The sequence below is a fragment of the Marmota flaviventris genome, chromosome 4 (assembly GCF_047511675.1).
Source record: "Marmota flaviventris isolate mMarFla1 chromosome 4, mMarFla1.hap1, whole genome shotgun sequence".
NCBI lineage: Eukaryota > Metazoa > Chordata > Mammalia > Rodentia > Sciuridae > Marmota > Marmota flaviventris.
In genome coordinates, this window is record NC_092501.1 from 128107721 (window position 1) to 128131798 (window position 24078).

Consider the following 24078-nt stretch of genomic DNA (forward strand, 5'->3'; position numbering starts at 1 on the left):
TATAGTTACCATTCAGTCCTTTCAAAGCTAATCAAAACGGTCTCAGCTCTCATAATCATTTTACCTCTGAATATTCCTTCATTAACAGAAGCTTTGGGGGACACCTCATAATCAAACCATAACATGTTATTTTCTTTTCTAGAAATCAAAAGTAAAAAAAAAATTGAAAATACTGAATTCTCAATTCAAGATACAGGTTACTAACAAAACATAGCAGCATCTCGGGAAAAAGAAAAGTATTAATATACATATTAAAGAAAAGTATACATGTAGATTTTTTTAAAAATATTTTTTAGTTGTAGATAGACACAAAACCTTTATTTATTTATTTTTATGTGGTGCTGAGGTTCAAACCCAGAGCCTCACGCATGCTAGGCAAGCACTCCACCACTGAGCCACAACCCCAGCCCAGCAATGTAGATTTTTAAAAAGAAAAATATTACCCATTATTAATTGAACTAACTCTAGGTAAAATGCTAACAGTTTTCTCCTTTGTATTTCACTATATTTACTAACCGTTCCACAACAGAAGCTTAATTACATTTTGCAGTGAGAAAAAGGACACACTAAAACTGACAAATCGGAAATAACTATACAAGTATCTTATTTAAATATGAAGGTTAACCACAAGAGTGATTACCTTGGGGAATCTGGAATAAGAGGAAAGAATGGTTTCTTTCTGTTCTAAAATCTTTCATACAATTTATTCTTAAAATCAGACATGACTAAGGTAAATATTTTCAATTATTAAAAATATCTCTTCTAATACAAGTGTGGGGCCTCTGAGAAACCTACCATTGACTGTAATTACTTGTTCAGATATATTCATTATATCATGTACATTTTCACTCCAGAATGCTATGTAAATGTTATAAAATGCCATTCGACTCACAGCAATATCTTACTTACAATGAAAACATATTTAAATTAAAAAAGGAAACGTATAAACAAAAGCAACTTTATTTACAAAAATTATAATAATTACAAACAGTACAAATTGAGGCAAGTTCTTCTTTTCTTGCAACAGAAGCCAAGAGACTTTACTTTCAAATGAGTGGTTTTATTCTGAAATATGATGCAGATTCAGTAATCCTCTGCTTTTTAAAAAAATACCTTTTGAATAATTGCTAGAAGCCTATTAGTAATATGTACATGGGTCATTTGCCTCAAATCTTATTTCCGGAACTACTATATATAAATCCAGCACAACTGGAAGAGAACAAGGTAGGGCAGCACTGAACTACTGAATCATCTTTTCTTTAATAATAAATTTTGTTTAATCCCAAACATTTGTTCTAGTGGATTAGAACTAAAACCATGGGTTTAGGCTTTAAAAAAAAATCCACTTTGATTTTAATGTGCTACACAATTCCATCAGAGCCAATACTTGTGGCTACTGCTTACAAGTAAGCAATTCACTTTCCCTGCTAGTGTTTAAGAAACAGAATTCTACAATATTCAATTCTGTATGCTATCTCATGTTTTAATCAGAGTCACTACTACTACTTGAGGAGTCAGTTGACATAACTTCTACATCATCTTCATTTTCTTTATTATGTCCAGGAGGTTCCAACAAAAAGTCATTACTGTGATTTGGTGGTAACATATTCATTGACATATCATTTGACTGCCATGGATACTGTGGAGCAAGCACATCTAGAGAAAGAAAGAAGCATATAAGAACAGTTCTATTTGTAATTTATCCACTTCCTAATTATTCTTCCCTTAATGCAATAATTTGAAGTGAAGTTTTTAGGGCTCAAAATTAAAATACACATTTGGTCACATTAACGATGATCAAATTAAAAAAGATGAAGGAAAACTATGTTTTTAGAAACTAGGAACCTGTTTCTTAAAAAAAAAAAAAAAACTAAAAGACTTCAAACAGTTGACATAATTTTTCTTTTGCAAGATTCACAATTACAACTCAAGTACTTCCTACATCTATATACATATTACATGCTATTATATGCAGAAATACTTATGTTCGTCATTCATTATTCTACATTATAAACAAATAATAAAATCAACACTAAAATTATAATATATTTAATGTAAATTGAATGCTTTCTTAGAAGAACTGTTATTATAAATGATTCTGATCAAAAAGCAGTTGACTGACAATATGTGTATAAGAAATATAAGGAAAGGCCCAAGAAACATTGTATTTATGAAAATGAATAGAACACATAAATAGGTATAGCTCAAGACTAAAGAAAAATAAGTCAAATTTAAGAGTTAAACAAGAGTGTTATAATATTAACTAGACAGGTATGCTAGTTGGCTTCAAATCTACCTTTCCCTGGACTCTGAAACCATTTCTCTTCTGCCAGCTGCCACAATATCAAGTTTTGTCAGTAGAGGGCACTGGTGAGACAACCAGAGAACAGGGACTGGAGAGGGCGGGGTTCCCCCTCCCCTTTTCTTCTCCAGGGCCTGGCTGGTCAAGAGGTGCTCATGTCTCAGCAACTTTCAGTGGCATCCTTAAAGGTGGTTTCCTGGTAGTTTTCACCATAATACCATAGGTGGATTCCCAGTTAAGTCTCCCTGGAACCCGGTGGGTGATTCCCTGCTTGTAAGTGCTGGTCTCAAAAACCTTATCTGACTTCTCTGCCACAGAATGACACAGCTGGACTAACTAAAACCTCTCCTACTCTGTCCTTTCCTTAGGTCCTGTGTCTTGGTCCTACGTGAGGCAGCAGCTCCCCGTGTCTGTTATTCCTGTACTTATTAAAAAAACAAACAAACAAACAAAAACAGCTCTCTTGACAACTTAGAAATACCCTGCTGTCATTAAAAATTCTTTCAATTTTCCTTCCTCAAATAACTGGTGTGGTTTGTCTCCAGTTACTAGATTGTAACTGGCATATAATCCAGTATAATCACAGTGAGAAAGACCAGGAGTACCTAAGATTAATATATGCACAGTTGCCCAGTTTGTACTTTAGGTAGCTAAATAATGCATATAAAGCATTTTTAATAACATAAGAATATCCTTAAAATGTAATGTTAAGCAAACAAAGCAGTATCTATAGCACTTTCTTTAAAAACAGTGCAAAGATATAGGGATTTAAAAAAAGGAAATAAAAATATTTAAAGTGACTGCATCAGAAACGATACATTTTTCCTTTTGATTTTTTCCACTTTACAATGTTCTGCTACATCAAACAAGTTATCTACAAAATATGTATTTATTATTCTATTTCACAACTACAAAAATGATGTTTAGAGCAATAACAATAAAAATGTAGAGGTCTAATGCCCGAGGAAAGTGGTGGAATATTAACAGATAAGAGAGAGAAACAGCTACGACTAATTTCATAAGCTCCATGTAGAAATGAGTCTTTAAAATGGAATAGGCAGAGAGCAGGATAAACTGGCAGAGAACCAGCTATCAAAATAAGTTGGTTAGAATCTCAAATGTTTGCAGTCAAACAGCCCATCACTGTCATCTCTGAAAAACATTAGTCTGTTAGAAAACATTCCTCTGATTAACATTACCTGGCAGTCGGCCTGCTGCAAGGGCATCTCCTGGTAAATGACCATTCACACCGTTAGTGGAAGGATTGTTCATCTGACCCAATAATCCACTTCTCATCTCTAAATCAGTTGGGTATGGTCTACGTGGGTCCCCTAAAAATTAAAAACTACTTTTAATCCAATCATATATAATTTATATATATATATATATATATATATATATATATATATATATATATAATTGTATATAATTATTAATGTAAACAATTAATGTTTGTTGAAGTATTAATTTTCCTTGATCCACAATAAAAAACTCAAGCTACATTTTAAATTTTGGAATGAGGTCATCTTATCAATTGCCATTGAAAGCATAATAAAATACATGTTTTTGGTTTCTTCTCTGAATCTTTCCGAGAATACACCATTATCTATATGAAACAAAATGAGAAAATAGTCATTTTAGAAAACATTCCAAATGACAATTTAGGAAAATTATACTGCTCAATTCTTAACTGGGTTTTCCAGTAAAAAAAAAAAAAGATATATATTCTGAGGGAGAAGAAATCAGGATACTTTTAAGATAGGAAGGACTCAAATGTTTATTGGAAAGGCTGTCTAAATTAAAACCTTTTTCTATCTTTTTGATCTTGTCATTTAAAAATTAATTCCCAAAATTACCTAGTAGACTATCAGGAGCAATGTCATTCCCATTATGAAAGCATACTAAATGGCAGTCTGGGGTTGATAAAAACAGGGCCAGATTTGGACAAACTTTTTAGTAACATTTCTTACCAACTCCAGATTACTCACCTCCAAAATTGTATTTCCCTTCATGCTTTTATCATGGTAAAACATCAATTTTAGAAGTTGAAATAACAGTCTTATTCCTCCAAAGAAGCTCTACCATAAATCTCTTATAGTTTATCCATGGTCAACGTAATTGCAGCTTGTTACTCTCTTTGCTGTTTCTAATTATTCCAGCTCTTTCTAGGCCTGTTGTGTTTGCTCTTGGGTGCTCGGCGCTTTGTCTAAATTTAGCCCGTAAGAGGGTTGAGATTGTCAGTTTCTCAGACTAGATTCTTTGTGAAATCCTAATGGCTCTTAAGAATTAGCTTCTGGCCAGGCTACGTTTTATAAGCATATAAATCTATTGCTTAAGAAGCATCACATATTAACCTGTATTTTTTAAGTTATTAACTACCAGAGATTGAACCCAGGGGCACTTAACCACTGAGCCCCAGCCTCAGCCCTTTTTAATTTTATTTTGAGACAGGGTCTTTCACTAAGTTGCTTAAGGCCTTGCTAGGTTGCTGAGGCTGGCTTTGAAATTGAGATCCTCCTGATTCATTCTCCCAAGCCGCTGGGATTTCTTATAAGCATGTGCTACTATGCCCTGCTATTAACTTTTTTTAAAAAAGAGAAGAAATACAGTTACTGGTGTAAATGGCTTTATAGAAAACCAAATTTAGAAAACATATATTATTTATAAGACATTAAAGATATGAAAACATCTTCATTAGCAGATGTTTTTAAGGATAAACCCATTTTGGATTTAAATCTACCTTTGTATTCAGACTCCTAAAAATTTTCAAACCACATACAGCTAGTAGAAGAAGTATTTTTACCTGGAACCCAGGTCAGTGGGGCACACACGGCATTGCTTGCACTGATCCTATGTGCATACTTAATTATTTCTTCAGAGGAGATAGCACCTGAGGGTGAAGGGGACAATGTGACCATTTAGTCTAATAAACATACAAGTTTAGAAATACATGTACAATAGTCACATATCATACTTAAAATATCTGAAAATAGAATAATCTCAGCCAGCTGCCTTCCCAAATTTTATTTACAGACATATGCACATACATATGCATGTTATCTTGAGTAATCTTGTTCTTTAGTTTGAGTAATACACAGTTACACATAGTCTCAAACTAAGGAACAAGATTACTCATTCAGCAAAATCAACTGACAGAAACAAATTTGGGAGAATAACCATGATAATGCTCAATAATTTAATTTCAATTATTAACTACCATCAAATATCATTACTCTGGAAGCAACAGTGGATAAAAATTAAATTGAGAAAACAGTGTTTCATTTCCCAATGTCATCCAAGCTATGAAATCAGCAGACAGTTCATACTATTCTTTGTGATTAACATGGCTCTAAGCTCTGAACAGACACAGAGAAAAGTATACAACATATTTATTAGATGAAAAGTTAAGTTGCTGAATATGTATAGCATAACCTAATTTTTTATAATATATGTGCATGTGTGTATTTGCATTTTTTTAATACATATTCACAGATCTAGAAAAAAAAAATCTGGAAATACACACACCAAATATCAACAGCAGCTACCTCTGAAAAGTTAGAGCAACTTACTTTTCATTCTATAAACTTTAGATCTGTTTCCATTAACAAAGTAACTGTGTAAGTGTATGAAAATTTTGAGGACTAAAAATAACTCAAAACTACGGACTAGATTTCAGAAAGTTAGCCTCAATCACCTGTTTTGGAGATTTGTTTCCTACTAGAGAAGCCTGGCTCATCTCTCATAGTATATTAGCTATTTTTTTCATATGTAACTGTCAGAAAGTTAGTTCCCAAAGAAATAGGAAAGAGGAAAGAAAATCAGACAATAAATCTGAGGTGATTAAATGTAAATCAAGTTTACAAGTCACGAAAGGCAAGTAATTTGACTTTTTTGGAGGGGTACTGGGGATCAAACTCAGGAGCAATCGACCACTGAGCCACATCCCCAGCCCTATTTTGTATTTAGGGTTGCTTAGTGCCTCACTTTTACTGAGGATGGCTTTGAATTTGAGATCCTCCTGCTTCAATATTTAAAGAAAGAGAAAGAGGGAGAACAAAGTGGGAGACCAGGGCAGGAAGGCTCTCTGGGCCCCTACATCACTAAATATGGCTTACATCTCAAAGCTGTTGCTAGCTCTGACTTCAAAATATTCCAATATATATTGTCCAATGGACATTCTCTTTCATTCTCTCTATCCTGCCCTCCAAGATCCAATTCAAATCCCACTTCTCATTTCCTTCTCTCAACAATTTTATACACCATTTATTGTACATTTGCATATACAGCCATAAATTGCCTTCTATTATTTTTTCTTATCAGCTGATGTGATACTTCTACCTCCCTAAGGATGCCTCCTACAGTGGTAGAACATCACACACTTTAAAATGAAAACTTATTGGGAATCTTTTCAACAGCAGCAAATGATTACCAGTAATATTCTCATCAGCTTCTTGAAACAAGAACTCGGGTTTCTCAGGTCATCCAGTCTTGCCATGGTACTAACCTTTTCTTGCTTTTTCTATTGACTTGAGTTTCTCTTTTGCTTGGTAAACAGCTGTTGCCTAATTTAAACAACATTAAAAGAAGTATGATTTATTTTCACCTTTGTCAGGCATAGTTTTGGGTTTAATTCACAAGATCACTTATATTCACTGGAAAAATCTGCTAAATTTGAAAATCCCCCAAATTTATTCTTCATATTCTGAAACACCACTTGATATCATTTACGGTAGTTATATTTACTATAAGAAAGATTATATTCATGAACCAGCCTGCCATACACAAATAGTTGTTAGAAATAAGGTGTAAACTGAATGATTCGCTAATTTATTTTGTCATTTATCATCTCTGCAAAAGAGACACAGATCATGCATTTAAAAATTTCTTATTCTTGGGGCTGGGGATATAGCTCAGTTGGTAGAGTGCTTGCCTTTCATGCACAAGGCCCTGGGTTGGATCCCCAGCAAAACACACACACACACACACACACACACACACACACACACACACAGAATTCCTATTCTTGCATCTAATTGAAGGATAGATGTTAAGTTTTTCTAGTTTACAAACAACATTCTTGAATTGATTTTCTTACTCATTTATACATCACCTCAATATTTAATGACTGTCATCACAAAAGCAACACCTCATCACCCAAGGTACACCCACAGACAAAATAAAATTAAGCTAATATGTGCATATCCTCAGCTACAAACACAGTAGTTAAAAGTCATGAAGTCAGGGGTGGGGGTTGTGGCTCAGCAGTAGAGCGCTCGCCTAGCACGTGCAAGGCCCTAGGTTCGATCCTCAGCACCACATAAAAATAAATAAATAAAATAAAGGTATTTTTAAAAGTATGAAGTCAGAGAGATCTAGGTTTAATTCCCTTCTCCTTTTTTAGCCTCATTAGGCAAATTACTCATTTCCTGTCTTTCTTCATTTGAATACTGGCACCGACTTTATATAAATTGTTACAAAGATTGAGATAATGCATATAAAATGTAAAGAATAGGGACTAATACCTAAGTACTCAATATGATTTGCTATTATCTAACCAAAAAAATCCATTCTCATGGAACTTGTGCACATAAATAATCATATTTTCAGAAATCTAATCAAAAGAATTAAATCCAAGGTAGGCATGGTGGGGTGTGCCTATAAATCCCAGCAACTTGGGAGGCTGAGGCATGAGGATCCCAAGTTAGAGGCCAGCCTTAGCATTCAGTGAGACTCTGTCTCAAAATAAAAAGGGCTGGGAGTAGAGCACCCCTGAGTTCAATCCTAGCATGTTAAAAAAATAATAAAAGAATATAATCCAAATTCTGAAAAACCTTTATCTGCAAGGATATTTGTCAAAACATTTTTTATAACACAAACTTAAAAACTAAACAAAAAGGATATAATTATATGGAAAATGAACATTCAAGTTGCAAGAAAAAGTACTTGAAAGTCTGTCAGCACCCTGCTAATTACAATAAGGTAAAATACCAAATACAACTGAAACTCAAAGGAAATAGGCCAAACTGTGAATGGTGGAATTATACAAGCTGTGGGATTAAAGGTAATTTTTCTTTCTTTCCAGTTTTCTGTACTTTTATAATTTCTTTTGATAAACAAATATTACTTTCATAAGAAAAACAGATTTCATTATAGACATATTTTTTAAAAAGCATGAGAGTGTTTCTTCAGTAGGGGTGGTTAAGTTATCCCTGAACTGCTCAGACTATATACTGGAATCTGTTTTGACACATTTTTGAAGGGATTCAACAGTGATAAGAATGCCAGCAATGACTGGTCCATATGAAAATCAAACTCAGCTGTTTCTGTATTACCATAAAATTGCAATTCATTAGTTAGTATTTAGTGAACAAACTGGGCCAATAATAGCAAATAAGGTCTGAGGTTGTGGCCCAGTGGTAGAGCACTTGCCTAGCATGTGTGAGGCATTGGGTTTGATTCTCAGCACCACATATAAATAAATAATGTAAAAATCCATCAACAACTAAAATATATATATAAATAATAATAGCATCAAATAAATTGCCTCTTTAAAATAGTAGCCAAGAATAGCAAAGGAAAGATTAAACATCTTTCAGAGATTATCTAAATCCCACCTGGTTTAAGATAGAAGACCAAATAAATTAATGTAAATTTTAATCAATTTATGAAAGTAGTACATATTTTTACTGATTTTGAAATATTTTAAAAACTGCAGATTTAGCCTATTAACAATTAAAACTTACATTAGACCAGGATAAAACTAAAACTTCTCATTTCTACAATTCAATATTATGAAATCTTTAAATCATGAAAATGTAGTTAGAAAGTAACAATTTTACTACTAATTTTCAGACTATCTGAAAATAGAAAGTATAAAAGGAAATGATAATGGCCTTTACTCACAAAATGTCACTTTCAGACTTCGAAAGTCAAGGTTTTTGCTGTTCAGAATACTTACAATAGAGCTATTTTTCAGAAATAAATTAATAACATCCCTTTCTCTTTAAGAACCAACTGCCAACTTACCAGTATTTGTTCTGCTTCCTTTAGTTGTTTCTGTAGTTGCTGAATATCACTGTCTCTCTTTTCTACTTCTTTTTCTAAAACTTGCATTTCATGATGGATTTTCCCCTGATTAAGTGCCAATTTCATTAGTTCTTGAAATTCCCCATCCCGGTGAATTAATAATTCCAGGACCTGTCATGTAATAGTTGACTGAATCAGACAATAGAAAATTGAAAGGCTATATTTCATTGAGACAAAGAATCCATTCCTGAATTAGCCAGACTATAAAATTTTAACATCTCTAAAACAGTATGTTAATAATAAAAATAGCCTACCAATGATTATTTTGGGAAGCAGATTTAATATCAAGATTTTCTACTTTTTCTCTTCTTCTTTCACGCAAAACAAAACTAGTCTTTCAGAACTAGCAATATGCCAAAATAAGCAGGTTTATTTATTTCCCAGAGAAGAAAAAAATTTTTAAGTTTATTCTTTAAAATACAACGTAATGATGGGCTGGGGTTTGTGGCTCAGTGGTAGAAAACTTGCCTTGCTTGCATGAGGCACTGGGTTCCATCCTCAGCACCACATAAAAATAAATAAATAAAGATACTGTATCCATCTACAATTAAAAAAATATTTTAAAAATACAATGTAATGAAGTTCTCCCATTATTTGGTATTTGAGATGATTTTAGGTGGCACCAAGAACTTACTCTTATAATTATACTTTGTATGAATATATATTAGAAAAAAAATAACTGCTTAGGATAAAGATGGCCTAAAAAAGAGTAATTTCAAAGTACAGTAAATATGTGCATAAATAGGTGCTAAATGGATATGGCAAAAGGCTATGAAGGTTAAAATGCATAAAACAGAAAGTCTGGGGTTCAATTTCTAGTCTTTCATTTGCTAGCAAGTGTGACTTAGGAAAAGTCACCAACTTCTCCAAGCCCGAGAGACTTTACCTCCTCAGACTTACCCCGCTTAGAAAAAGGGATAAACTAGTAGTACCTATCGCATAAGTTATTTGAGGACTCATGATATAAAGGGTCTCTGTTAAGTACACAGAGAGCTTGGCAAAGGCTAGTTACTGCCATCACTACCTATTACAGAATTAAGATGCAAGTCTCACTTTATTTAATAAAATCTCGGAAAGGAAATGGCTATCAAAAATCCAAAATCAGGGTTGTAGCTGTAGCTCAGTGGCAGAGTGGTTGCCTTACACATGTGAGGCACTGGGTTCAATCCTCAGTACCACATAAAAATAAACAAATAAAATAAAGGCATGCTATCCATCTACAACCACCCCCCAATAAATAAATAAATAAATAAATAAATATCCAAAATCAATTTTTAAACTATTTTTAAAAATTCACTGAAGACTAATATCTGCAGGCATGCTTTTTCAAGTTACTTTTGACATCAAATTCCTCTCATTTTAAAGAACCTCTACCAATAAAAGACAGAAAATTAAGCTTCAACTTCTATCCATGTATTAAGAATATTTTAAATAACAACTTAAAGCTTTTTCTGGGGTTAAAAAAAAAAAAAAAACTATAGTATCTAGTAGACCAATAATTCCCATTTTTCCCAAGTCACAGGAGGTGAAAGCTAAGTTTCCATTTCTATCAAAGCAAATAGTACACATTAGTTCCATGACAACTTTCAAGAAGTTTACAGTTTGACCTAATTTGTATGCTACTAGAGAAAAACACTGACTCTTCAGTTTGCTCAGCAGGGAAAATTTATTCAACTAAAGTCAGAAAACCCAGGTTCTAGTTCCACTTCCTATAACCACTAGTTCATTTGTTCACCCTGAAGCTCAATCTTGCAGGAGGTTAAACTGAAGATCATTAAGATCCTTTCTAACTCTAAGATTCTATATGAAATTATAAAAATTCAAATAAAACAGTGGCTAGAAAAGTCTCAAATGGGTATATGCCTAACATTTACAAGTTTCAATGAAATAACACAGGAATCCATAGTACTAAGTACAAGAAAACAATTGGCAGAATTGCTACTCCTTAAAAATTTTAAGAAGGTTAGTGCTGATTATACAGGTCTTAGTTCTATTTTGATTGCATTCTGAACAGAGAATCTCTGTGTGCCTGATTCATAGCAAGCATTTAATAAGTGCCTAGGAAATAAAGTCAGGACTTAAGATTTCATTTTCTGCACACAGGGGTTGAGGTTAAGTCCTACTTAAACTCATAGGTATTTATTAAAAGACTATTTGAGATGAGGTATCTTAATACAATAAATGTGTTCAATCTTTTCTTTTTCTAAAAACAAAACAAAAACTATAATACTGCATCCCTAAGGTTCTCTCACTTGTGGCCTTATCTGAATTCCCTCTCCCCTCAAAGAAAACAGGTTCTCTAACACTACACTATTGAGTCATCAAATTTCTCTGCCCTCAAAGCATGCTGAAAGATAAAACTAAGATAATCATGAGGCAGATGATGGGGAAGTCTATTATACAGTCTGTTATACTGTCTCCTCTTATATTTTTACCTCTTTTTAAAGAAGGTTAATCTTCCCCATTCATTTTCTGTTTAAAATGACTGTGGGGAAAACATATTCCTTTAAACCTCCTAAAACATTTCAGAATCAGAAAAAAAAAATCTTTGCACTAAAGAAAACTGGAAAGTATTAAAAAAATAATAAAAACTACCTGTAAATTCAACACTCACAAAATAACCTGTATTTACAGTTGTATGCTCTTGTATTTCCATTCATTTTCAAGTTGCATTAAAGGGAATCATGCATAAAATAAAGAGCTAAGTTTATGAGAACATTCCTTTTGATTTAACAAATTATTTAAATTTCTATTTAACAAATCTTTGTTGGCTAATTCAAAAGACAAAATAAAAATCTATAACTAGAATTATCAGGGTAAATAATAAAACATTTTTAAGCACAATTAAACTTATGTGATATAAAGGAAATATTAAAGGTTTCAAGAAAAACCTTCTGTTCCCACACAAAGTAACCAAAGATAGGAAACAGAAATTATCTCTCTCTCTCTCTCTCTCTCTCTCTCTTTTTCTCTCTCTCTCACACACACACACACACACTTAATTAAGAAAGAAACCACCTACTTGGTTTTCCTCTCCAGACTGTAACAATTTTTGGTTTCTTGAAATAGCCAGCATTTCTATAAGTTCCCTAAAACAAAAATAAAAAAAAAAATTTAAAAATTGGCAAAGTAAATACAATAGAAATTTCCTTAACTGCTCTCAAGCCAACCAAGTTGGTTCACTGTACTCACAGCATGCTGGACACTCATGGCTGCTGCCCTGTAGTGACTATGTCTAACTAGCCCCACTGCACTCTCACCAAGATTTGGTTGTGTGTGTTAACTTATTTATACAAGTTTTACTTATTGCCACAGTTATATATATCCATTACATAAATGCCAATAAAATACGACTATAAATAGAAAGAAGCCTTTCCATTAAACCTAAGCTGAATGCTTATAAAGATTCAACAGAGGTTTGCAAAGGACAACTGTGAAGAACCAGGGAAAAGTCAGAAAAGCTCAAGGAAAGTCTGCCTGATGAAAGGCTAAATTCTCATTTCCCTTCAAAGAAAACCAAGTAGAAAATGTGGACAATGCATTATGAGTGGAAAACACCTACATCAGAGGTCTGCACGCCAAATTGAGCAAGCTGCAGTTTTTGTAAACAATGTTTTCTTGGGAGACAGTTATGCCTAGTGAGTTATGTATGTGCATGATTGTTGTCCCTCTACAAGGGCAGAGCTGAGTAGTCTGCAGGATGGACCATATGGCCTGAAAAAGCATAAATACTTACTATCTGACCCTTTACCAAAGAGCTTTCTGACTCCTGTCTTATATGAAAGATAAGCAATGAAACGTAAGTTTTGTTTTAAAGTAAAACAAAGCAATTAAGGAATGCATGAATCATTTTTTAATGATTCTCCACTTTAATTGAATTTACTAGCTAAACATCCACGAGGTAAGAAGGATGCTTACATATAACAAAACTCTCAGTGGTAGAGCCTTGCCTAGCATGTGTGAGGCACTGGGTTCGATTTTCAGCACCACATATAAATAAACAAAATAAAGGTCCACTGACAACTAAAAAAAAAAAATCTTTAAAAAACTCCATCTTAATAGATATGCCAATTTTCCTATATGAAAATTAGTATGAAATTAGGAAAAATATAACAGGTGATATTTTGTATTACTTTCAAACTTTCTGATATTTGGGAGTTTTCAAAATTATGTGAGAGAGGACAGCTTCATGGCTACCTACCTGACACTGCTCTGGTTAGACCTAGTGTTTGAACCTTCTCCTTAGCTGCCACAGTATTTTTACCTGCCTTCCTTTCCTGCTAGCTTCATACCATTTTTCTGACTGGTGCCAAGTAAACTGAATCCTCTCCACTACTACTTCCCCATATCATTGTGTATGAATTAATTAATGAGTGAAAAAAAGTGGATATGGAAATGCAAAGTCTTCATTCATTCATCTACTCATTCATCAAATATTTATGTGCCAAGCATTTGCTTGATGCTTAGGTTATAAAAATGAACAATAGTACTTAAATTCTAATACAGAATAGAAATAAACCAGAATGATAAAAGTTGAATAGAAAATAAAGCAGAGTGTTACTTTAAAGATTGTCTGCAAGGTGAGTTGGACATTTAAACTGAATGGTCAGGGAAGGCCTCTCTAAGAGAATTTTTTTTTTTTTTTTGAGGCAAGATATGAATTAAATGAAAGGAGCCAGCCTTGAGCTCTGGGAGGAAAGAATACTGAACAGAAGACACAGCTAATTCAGTAGCCCAAAGATCCTCTGAACAGTGAGGAGAGGGATACTAAGTGAAAAAGGGTAGGTTTGTAGGACTTTATAGTCATAGTACTGGTACATGACTAGTGTTTCACTCTGAATGCAAAAAGACACTGGATCATTTTAAACAAGGAAACCTGTGACCTGGTTTACATTTTTAAACAACCACAGAATTGACCATAATAGGGCCAGGATGGGAAGCAAGTTAGGTATTGCAGGCAAAGATGATACTAGTTTTGACTAGGGTGTAATCTTTAGGATTTAGTAATAAAAACGGGGAACACAGACAGATTAGGATATACTTGCAAGGCAGAGCTGACAGAACTTGCTGATAAATTAGAGTGACATTACATGAAGAATTATATCAACCTTTTGCTGGACCCCAGAGATGAGTAATAGATGATAACCTCATAAGAGGCGATTTCAGGTACGGTAGTGGTAATTAGGGAAGGGAGAATGTGATGGGAAATGGAGAATAAGTCTTTTCCTGTTTTTCTTGCAAATCTGGGAGTAAACATTTATAGAAAGTCTTCCAAGGGCTCACCTTAGGCACAGGAGTCGGGGGGGGGGGGGGCTAAGATTAAGTGCTGTTCCATAGCAGTCTCTAGGACAAAGAAAAAACTTCTGTCCTCCTTAATTATGAAAAGAAGCTGAAGGAACTTCCCTGCCCATTCTCTGGTTATAGGTGTGAAGGTAAGAGCCCTGCCCTGACACAGAGGAAGAAGGTCTATTCCTGGCATAACAAATTAGAATCCAGAAACCTTCCCCCAGAGACTATAATTAACATACAAGTTAAAGCCTATTTTACTGGTGGCACTACACTTCAAGTAAATTATAGGTAAATAATTAAGAGCCTGGTGTGAAAAACTCAGGACTCCTATCAACATGGTTTCTACAGGACAGTGAGTTCTCAGGTACATACAGGTTAAACTTCTGTAGAGAAGTTCTAATGACCCAGGGATGGCAAACCAGTAAGTGACATCTCTTCCACTACCACCACCAACCTCCAACCATCTTCAGGATCCTAAGAAGTAAATTTTCACTTATCCACCGTCATTCTTTAGGGATGAACAAATACGGTAGCAGATAAGTCATCCAAAAATCAAAGAAAAAATAACTACAAGATTATGGTTATTATTACAGATTGCAGAATACCTGAAGAAAGAAGAAACCAATCTGTCAATCGATACAGTGAGGAAGACTATAAATTAAAGAGAAACCAGTCTTTCTGGCACCTCTGGAGAAGAACATCAGAACTACAGTTTCTTTCAAAGAAAGCAACAGAAAACTCAGCACCTCAGCTGATCATGTACAGCTGGAGAGTTGAAGAATAAAGTTTCAGAAATAGGTTTTTGAGAAAAATTTTAAATTATTTACTACTTCTGTGGGTAAATACATCTTATCAAACAGGAAATGCTATACTCGCAATGAAGCAAAAAAAAAAAAAGAAGAAGAAAGAAAGAAAGAAAACAAATATGAAAAGCTATAAGTTGGTCAAATCTAAATTTAGACTAAAATTTAACATAACTGATTAATTATGCTATCTCAAGTGAAGAGTACATGAATATCAAGTATACGCAAACCCACAGAATCTGAAAGCATCAGAAAAACACATTTCAGAAACCCAACCTAGCAGTCAACACAAAGACAAGATCTCAAGGCTGACTACAGAGTTGTCCAACATATAAAGACCATTAACCTGGGGCTGGGATTATAGCTCAGTGGCAGAGCACTTGCCTTGCACATGTGAAGCACTGGGTTTGATCCTCAGCACCACATAAAAATAAACAAAATAAAGATACTATGTCCACCTATAACTAAAAAAATAAAATAAAAATAAGAAAAAAAAAGACCATTACTCTTGATGGATAGGCTCAGGAAAAAACTGAACTTGGTGAATACAAAACACACACACACACACACACACACACACAGAGGTTATTTTTAAAAATTATGCTACACCAATTAAAGCTTAGCAAGAAATGAACTTACTGGGCTTTAAAGTAAAAAGAAGTATAGTTCAATGACTATTCAAAGGGAAAAATTTTTAATAAGACGTACCCAAAACAAACAGCAGCAGCTACCTCCTAAATAGGGTGTCACTTCACAGAGATTATAGTTACAGAAAAACTGACCCCCACCATCCATACTATATGGCTGGTCAAAATGAACAACAATAACAAAAAAGTAAAGAACATTTTAAGTTGACTAATTTCACACTCAACTACACTACCAAAATTCCTTAGCAAAGATATTAGAAGCCAACAAGTATGAAATTTAACTTCAGGTGAGAATTCTTCCAGAAAAAAAGGATTAATAGTATTTCAAGTAGAACACTGTACACAATTCAAACTGGAAAAACTGGCTCATACATGAGAAACAGTACTTTCCAATTAATAATTAGTTGTTTGGAATTCAATGAAACACAAATTTATATCAGAACTATGTGGCTACTTCTCCAAGGTATCTCAGAAACTGAAACTAAAATATCATTCTAAAAGCATTGGTTAAGCTGAGCATACTGAATTTTTCCTATGAGCACCAGTCCTATTTAGAAAAGCAGGAGACTAGGTGACATTTACAGAATGTAAATTTTAATAACTTACAAAAACAACAATATGAACTAAACAAAGCTTCAATTAGTTGTTCCAAAGATAGCCAGGTTACACAGAACAAAGGAGTGAATAATTTACTGGAAATATCTTACTCCAAATACTGACTTGCTAGTTTCATTTTACTAAGAAAAAATGTGAGCATTCATTTAAGATTAGCTAATAAGGAAACTCATGGATCCTATACAACAAACTATAAATCCAGCAAAGAAGGAAAAATAATTATGAATCTATGTAAACATACAGTAAAGACATACACAGTAACAATGTCCTTTACTTTTCATTATCAGCTATAGTTATCAGCTGTAGATAAGCGTGATATCCTTTTCTATAACCAGCAGTACAATGGATTTGTTTACACCAGCATCATGATAACCATAAAAGTAAAGTTTTGCATTACAATGTTAGGATAGGTAATAATTTTTTTTTCTGCTCCATTATGGTCTTATCAGACCACCAGTGCATATAACCATATTCAGTCCATCTGTGGCTAAGTAAGGTATTGGCACTTCAGCTCATTGGACAATGGTACTCTACCAAATATCATTTTTAGTAGGAAAGTGATATGAGATGCCCTTTTAAACACACAATCTAATATTGGTTATTACAGAAGAATAAAATACAGAAGTATGAAAGCAAGTAAAACTGTTAGGGGCCTGCCTGACAGTGGGATAGGAATGAATGGGGAAATCTGGAAACAGAAGTAATGCAATTTAATAACCAAGTTAACATAAAGCCGTTAAGAAAGCCTCCAATTTGAAAGGTTTATCGTGAAAGGTAAACGAATATGGACAATGACATCCAATTTATCTCCTATCTCTGCCACACAGGCAACACTTCAGCCAACACAAACAACTTTAAATTCCACCACGTCGTGCATACTCATGTTTCCAGGCTTCTGTACTTGCTGTGCCATCTCCCTGCCTCCTAATGGGTCTGGCGAACTCTTCCCAAGCAGCCCTTTCCAGGAAGTCTGCCCTGACCACGGCCGGAACAGGTACTCGGTCCCTGTGCTCACCTTTCTTCTAAAAACAGCCCCTGTGCCCGTCCTTGTTTACACATCTGTCTCCCTCTAGACACTGAGCACCTCCACTGCGGCCTCCAGCCTCCCTCTCTACAGTCTCCCAGCGCTAGGTACCTACGAGGCATTTCTTCACTGCTGGGTGAATGTGGACGAAGGGGCTCAGACTCAGCGATTTCTTAACATCCTCCACGGTTCTTAGCGTTCCATTGTAACTACAATTACTAAAATGTCCTCTAGCGGGGGCGGAAATGGTGTTCAAGAGTTCAGGAAGAATGGACACCCCCACATAGGACACTTGTACACCGTAGATTCCTGAGCTCGACCCGCCCAACTGACTCCCAGGGACCAACGCAAAACACCCCGGAGTCAGTTCTGCGGACCGGAACCTGCTCTATCTGGGCTCTCAGGCCGGAACATTACCTCGAAAGGACCTCCAGGTCTTCAAGAGCAGACAACAGCCGCTCCCTCGTGCTGTTACAGCCAGACGATACCGAGCCACCCGCCAGCCTTTCTTTCTCCTTCTCCCCACTCAAAGAAGCCGCCATGTTCCAGCGGGCCAGTAACCGAAGCATGCGCAGTATACGCTGGCGCCGCGAGAGGCAGGCTGGGAAAGCGGAAAAAAGGATCGCAGAGGCGAGGGGTAGAGAGGCCAGGCCAGAGCGCCCTCTATGGTTCTGGAGGTGCACTGCGGGCGCCGGCGCCATCTGCTGGTTTAGGGAGGGCTTCTTGGATCTAAATTCTGGGAGTAATTGCTGGACCAAAACCAGGAGACAGCGTGGGCTGGTTCTCCTGGGACTTCAGTTTTTCCAGCAGCAATAAGAGGTTTCTGATCAACAGGTTTTAAGCATCTTAGGGAATTACTTAATTGTCTACCTTTTGCGTCAGTTTCTTCATATGAGATGTGTCTCCTCCGTATTAACCTCTCTTCAGTCTGTAACTCATGGTGTTATTCCAACCCTCCTGTTGGGCCCCACTGGGAGGCTGCGGTAGGCATCTTAGAACAGGAACCATGTCCCCCCACACCCCCCAGGAAAACCCAGGTGGCATAAAATTTACCGTCGTTAACCATTGTAAATATAGTGCTAACTGGGTATTAAAGACATTCCTACTGTTAAGCAACCATCCATCCCCAAAACTCTTTTCATTTGTAAAATTGAAATTCTATACTCATGAAACACCAGCTCCCCCTGTCTAACCTCCTTACAGCCCCTAGCCACTACTCTATGAGTTTGAATACTCTAAGAACTGTGTATGAGTGGAATCACAGTATTTATCTTTTTCTCGCTGGTTTATATCACTTAGCATAATGCCCTCAAGGTTCATCTGTGTTTCAGCATGTGTCAGAATATCCTTCCTTTTTAAGTTTGAATAATATTCTATTGTGGGTGTATGCATGCACGCGCATGCACACACACACACATACACACACTCCATATTTTGCTTATCCATATATCTGACAATGGGCACTAAGTTTGCTTCAAACAGGTATGTGTGTGTGTGTGTGTGTGTGTGTGTATTCATTCCTGGGAATGGAACCACCCAGGAACACTCTACCACTGAGCTACATCCTCAGCCCCAATACCCATTTTTAATATTGAGACAGGGTCTCACTAAATTGCTGAGGCTGTCCTCTAATTTACAATCCTTAGGAGTCACTGGGATCATAGGCATGCACAACTGGCCCTGTCACTTCTGTGATTTTTATAATTCAACTCTGTACCCATACCTCTCCCAACAAAATGTTTTGATCATTGATGGATGATTGTTGAACTGAATGAGTCAATATAGTATGTGAGTGGCAGTTAATGAAAACTGTAAATAATTGATACAGCACCGATTTAAAACCAGAACTGGGTGTCAAAGCTAAAAATACACCTTAGCACACTTTTCCTGGGGAGATCAATGAAGTAGGGAACTTTCCCTACCAGGAAAACCCAGAGTTACAACTCTATTGAGAGTTAGGGTTTCTGCTGTTATAAAAGACAAGATGAAGATGCCACCTACAGACACAAGTTTCACCCTATCATCTTTCATTTAGATGCTGACTCCTTCTGAGCACCTATAATTGACAATTCCCTAAGGGACTCATTGCATAAATTCGCTCATGGTAACAGCTGCATAATCCAGAATGCCAGTTTATGAAAATGAAAAGTAATAATACTAAGCACATTTTTCTCTTAGACAAACCTATATGGGAAAAGCCAGTTATCACTAGCCTGTTGTCTAATGAACTCGATTGAGAATAAATGAAGACAGTTTAAAAAATTAATGATGCAGTAATTAGTCCATGTATCTTCACAGTGCATGGATATTTGTGTTAAGGAGATGGAATGTTTGGGTTCATAGGTCAGGTGCCTTCTCCCCTAAACAGTGCAAAAGACCCATAGACACCTTTTGTTTGCTGACCATCCCCCGCTTCTGCTCTGAGCTAACTCCACTATTAAATGCAGTCAATTCTCAGGCAATGGAATAAATTAAATACAAACTTATTTAATTCTAATTGCATTCTGAGCATTATCCTACCAGTATCCTAGTCAATAATTTCTTATGTTAAGTTTCCAGGATGCCAAACTCCTATAGTATGGGTTGGTTTTGTTTACTCGGTTCTTATAGGCTCATCTTGGACCACGTTTCTTGCGGAGGGAGAGAAGAGATCATATTGGTACAGCTTCCACATAAAAATTCAGGGCAGGGTCGAATCAGTTTATGACCAATTACAGGTGCTACTTTGCAGACATTGAGGATCAGTATATGGAGGATGTGTGTGTATTATGAACTCCAGGCCTCCTCAGATTTATTGCAGATTCATCTGCACACTGAACAGTATCTACAGACTGGAAAGTAACAACATCTCCCACAAATAAACTCTCATGCAATTTGTACAGATCCTGGTGTGATTAACAAAATTTGAATTATTTTGTTAAGCATTCCAGAATTCACAGTAACTTCAAGTATAAAGTATTAATCTATACATCCAAAGAGGATGCTAATCCCTTCTTGTGAAAATTTGTTTAACATGCCAAGCACTGCTTTAAGTACTTTAAAATACTAACTCATTTAGTTTCCATAACACTCTTATGAAATAAGTACATTTATTATCCCTGTGATTCAAATAATGGCAGTGGTAGAAAAGAGATTCAGAGACCAGCTGAGGTACGGTGAATGAAACCTGGAGTCTGTGCTATTGATTGATTGATTGATTCATACTAGGGATTGAACTGAGGGGCACTTAACCACGGAGCTACATCTCTAACCCTTTTTATTTTTTATTTTGAGACAGGGTCTTGCTAAATTGCTGAGACTGATCTCAAATTTTCAATCCGCCAGCCTAAGCCTCCAGAGTCTCTGGGATTTTAGGCATGTGTCATGCCCCTAGCTGTCTGTCCTCTTGGTTATTCTGACCTCTTTTTAATGAAAATATGTCTTTATGTACTGAGAAAGGATTGGGAACTTCTCATCCAAATGCAAACACTGTCAAATGCACAGCTTGGTGTTGAGAGCCACAGCCAAAGGGGCCCCAGCAAACTTTCAGACTGCCAGCTGATGATTGGCTCACAGCGGCCCCAGCAACTTCTACCTGATTGGCTCCTCTGCGGTGATGCTCATTGGGCTGTTTCCCCGCCCTTTCAGACTATGGAGCTGCTAACTGGGGGAATTTTTTTGGCTCCGCCCATGCGACCCAGCCAATCAGCCTCAAGAGCAGGAGGAGTGGGGGAGGTTGAGAGGCTTGTGGGAAGCCGGTGGTGGCAGTTGGGCTCTGAAGGTTTTTCCTGAGGAGCTGTTTTGTTTGGCGTGTGTGGTTCTAAAAATAAAGTTAGTTTCTTTTGACAAGTGGCTCCTGAGTTGTGCCCAGCCAGACTGCGGCATTTGGTGGCCTGCACAGGGAATGAACCCGCGACCTTGGCATTATCAGCACCAGGACAAACAGGACATTTTAAAAGGAATTGCCCCATAGGAGGAGGGTTTAACAAAACTAGGTATCAAAGGAGTAGAATACCAGGTATTTGCCCACGATGCCTTAGAGGGAGACATTGGGCTAATGAATGCCGTTCTCAAACCACCATAGAGGGTACTCCATTATCAAAAAACGAACAAGGACCAGGTGTTTATCCACGATATCGTGGAGAAAGGCATCGGGCTCCATTGCCAAAAAATGGACAGGGGGGCCCAATGCTCCGGGGCCCCAAACCACAAATATACGGAGCACTGGAGGAACCCAGCAACCCCATCAGGGTAGTGCCCAGGACACATTGTCCATCAGATCCCTCATCAGACAAACCAGAGGGAGCACAGGGTTGGACATCTGCGCCTCTGCCAGAGCAGTACTAACTCCAGAGATGGGAGTTCAAATCATTCCCACAGGGGTAAAAGGACCTCTTCCCAAAGGAACAGTAGGCTTATTATTGGGACGCAGCTCTTCTACTCTAAAAGGACTTATGATAACTCCTGGGGTAATTGATCCCGATTATGAAGGTGAAATAAAAATTATAGCCAGTTCTCCAAAGGGTATATCAGTAATTTCACCAGGAGATAGAATAACACAGTTACTAATAATACCCAGCCTACATGATAAATTTTCCAGTTGTACTATAGAAAGAGGTTCCAAGGGATTAGGCTCCACAGGTGTAGATTGGGCTATGCTTTCTTTAAATTTAGATTCTCGCCCCATGCTAAAACTAAATATTCAAGGACATGAATTTAATGGGCTACTGGATACAGGTGCAGACCTTAGCATCATCTCTCATCAAGAATGGCCAAACCATTGGCCATTACAACAAGCCACTCAAATGCTTTGAGGCCTAGGAGTGGCGACTAATCCCCATAGAAGTGCAATGGTATTAGATTGGAAGGATCCTGAAGGATGTGAAGGAACTATACAGCCATATGTATTGGATCATCTTCCCATAAAATTATGGGGACGAGATGTCCTAGATCAATTAGGTTTGACATTAACAAATAACATCAATCAAAATGCACCCACTATTATGGCTAGACAAGGTTTTAGGAAAGGAAAAAGATTAGGAAAACAAGAACAAGGTATAGCAGCACCAATACAAATAGATCAAGGAATGGACAGACATGGGTTGGACTTTCAGAAAGGGCCACTGAGACAATAAAAATTACTTGGAAATCAGAAAGACCAGTGTGGGTTCCTCAGTGGCCCCTGACTAAAGAAAAGATACAAGCAGCCCATGACCTGGTCAAACAACAATTAGCAGAAGGACATATACAACCTTCTGTATCTCCCCATAATACTCCCATTTTTGTCATCAAAAAGAAATCTGATAAATGGAGATTATTGCAAGATTTAAGAGCCATTAATAATGAGATGGTTATTATGGGATCTGCTCAATCGGGGATTCCTCAATTGTCTGCTTTGCCAAAAACCTGGTATGTTTTAGTTATAGATATTAAAGATTGTTTTTTTTCAATTCCAATTCATCCTGAGGATAGTCCACGTTTTGCATTTACTATCCCTGAACTGAATCATGAAGGTCCTGATCAGAGATATGAATGGAAAGTACTCCCTCAAGGGATGGCTAACAGCCCAACTATGTGTCAAATTTATGTTAACAAAGTAATCCAGCCACTTAGAAATCAAAATCCTGAACTACAAATATTTCACTATATGGATGATGTATTATTAGCACATAAAGATGAAAACACATTGCTAGAATGTTATGCCACACTTACAAACTTATTAAAAAATTATAATCTAGAGATAGCAATAGATAAAGTACAATTAAATTTTCCAATTAATTATTTAGGAGTTCTATTATCCTCAACCATGGTCCGTCCACCAAAAATTCAAATATGAGTAGATCAACTCAAATCACTTAACGACTTTCAAAAGTTATCAGGAGACATAAATTGGATAAGGCCTTATCTAGGTATACCAACAGGAGAGTTGGGACCTTTATTTGATATTCTAAAAGGTCCATCAGATCCAAATTCACCCCGAATGTTAATGCCTGAAGCAAGAAAGGCATTAAAAATCATTGAAACATATATGGAAAATATGCATTTGGATAGAATTGATATAAGTTTGCCTTTATTATTTATTGTACTACCAACAAAAAAATATTCCTACAGGAGTATTTTGGCAAGAAGGTCCATTATTGTGGATACATTTATCTTATTCTCCTAACACTATTCTTACTAGGTATCCTGAGGCTGTAGGACAATTAATACTCAAAGGAATAAAAGCAGCAAAGGGAGTGTTTGGAATTTCTCCCAATAAAATTATTACTCCATATACTATGAATCAAATTGATGAGTTAGCTAATGAGTTAAATACTTGGGCAATAATCATGT

The 24078-nt window shown here is 36.1% G+C and overlaps 1 protein-coding gene across 1 annotated transcript; it reads right to left on the bottom strand.

Moving 5' to 3' along the window:
- Window positions 1–944: 944 nt before the first annotated feature.
- Window positions 945–18322, bottom strand: Med4 (mediator complex subunit 4). Its single transcript, XM_027928820.2, has 7 exons — window positions 18184–18322; window positions 12411–12477; window positions 9329–9499; window positions 6807–6864; window positions 5106–5192; window positions 3502–3633; window positions 945–1656 (listed from the first exon to the last, which is right to left on the bottom strand). The coding sequence occupies exons 1-7, from the start codon at window positions 18306–18308 to the stop codon at window positions 1484–1486; spliced, it is 813 nt and encodes a 270-aa protein (XP_027784621.1). The 5' UTR covers window positions 18309–18322; the 3' UTR covers window positions 945–1483.
- Window positions 18323–24078: the final 5756 nt, after the last annotated feature.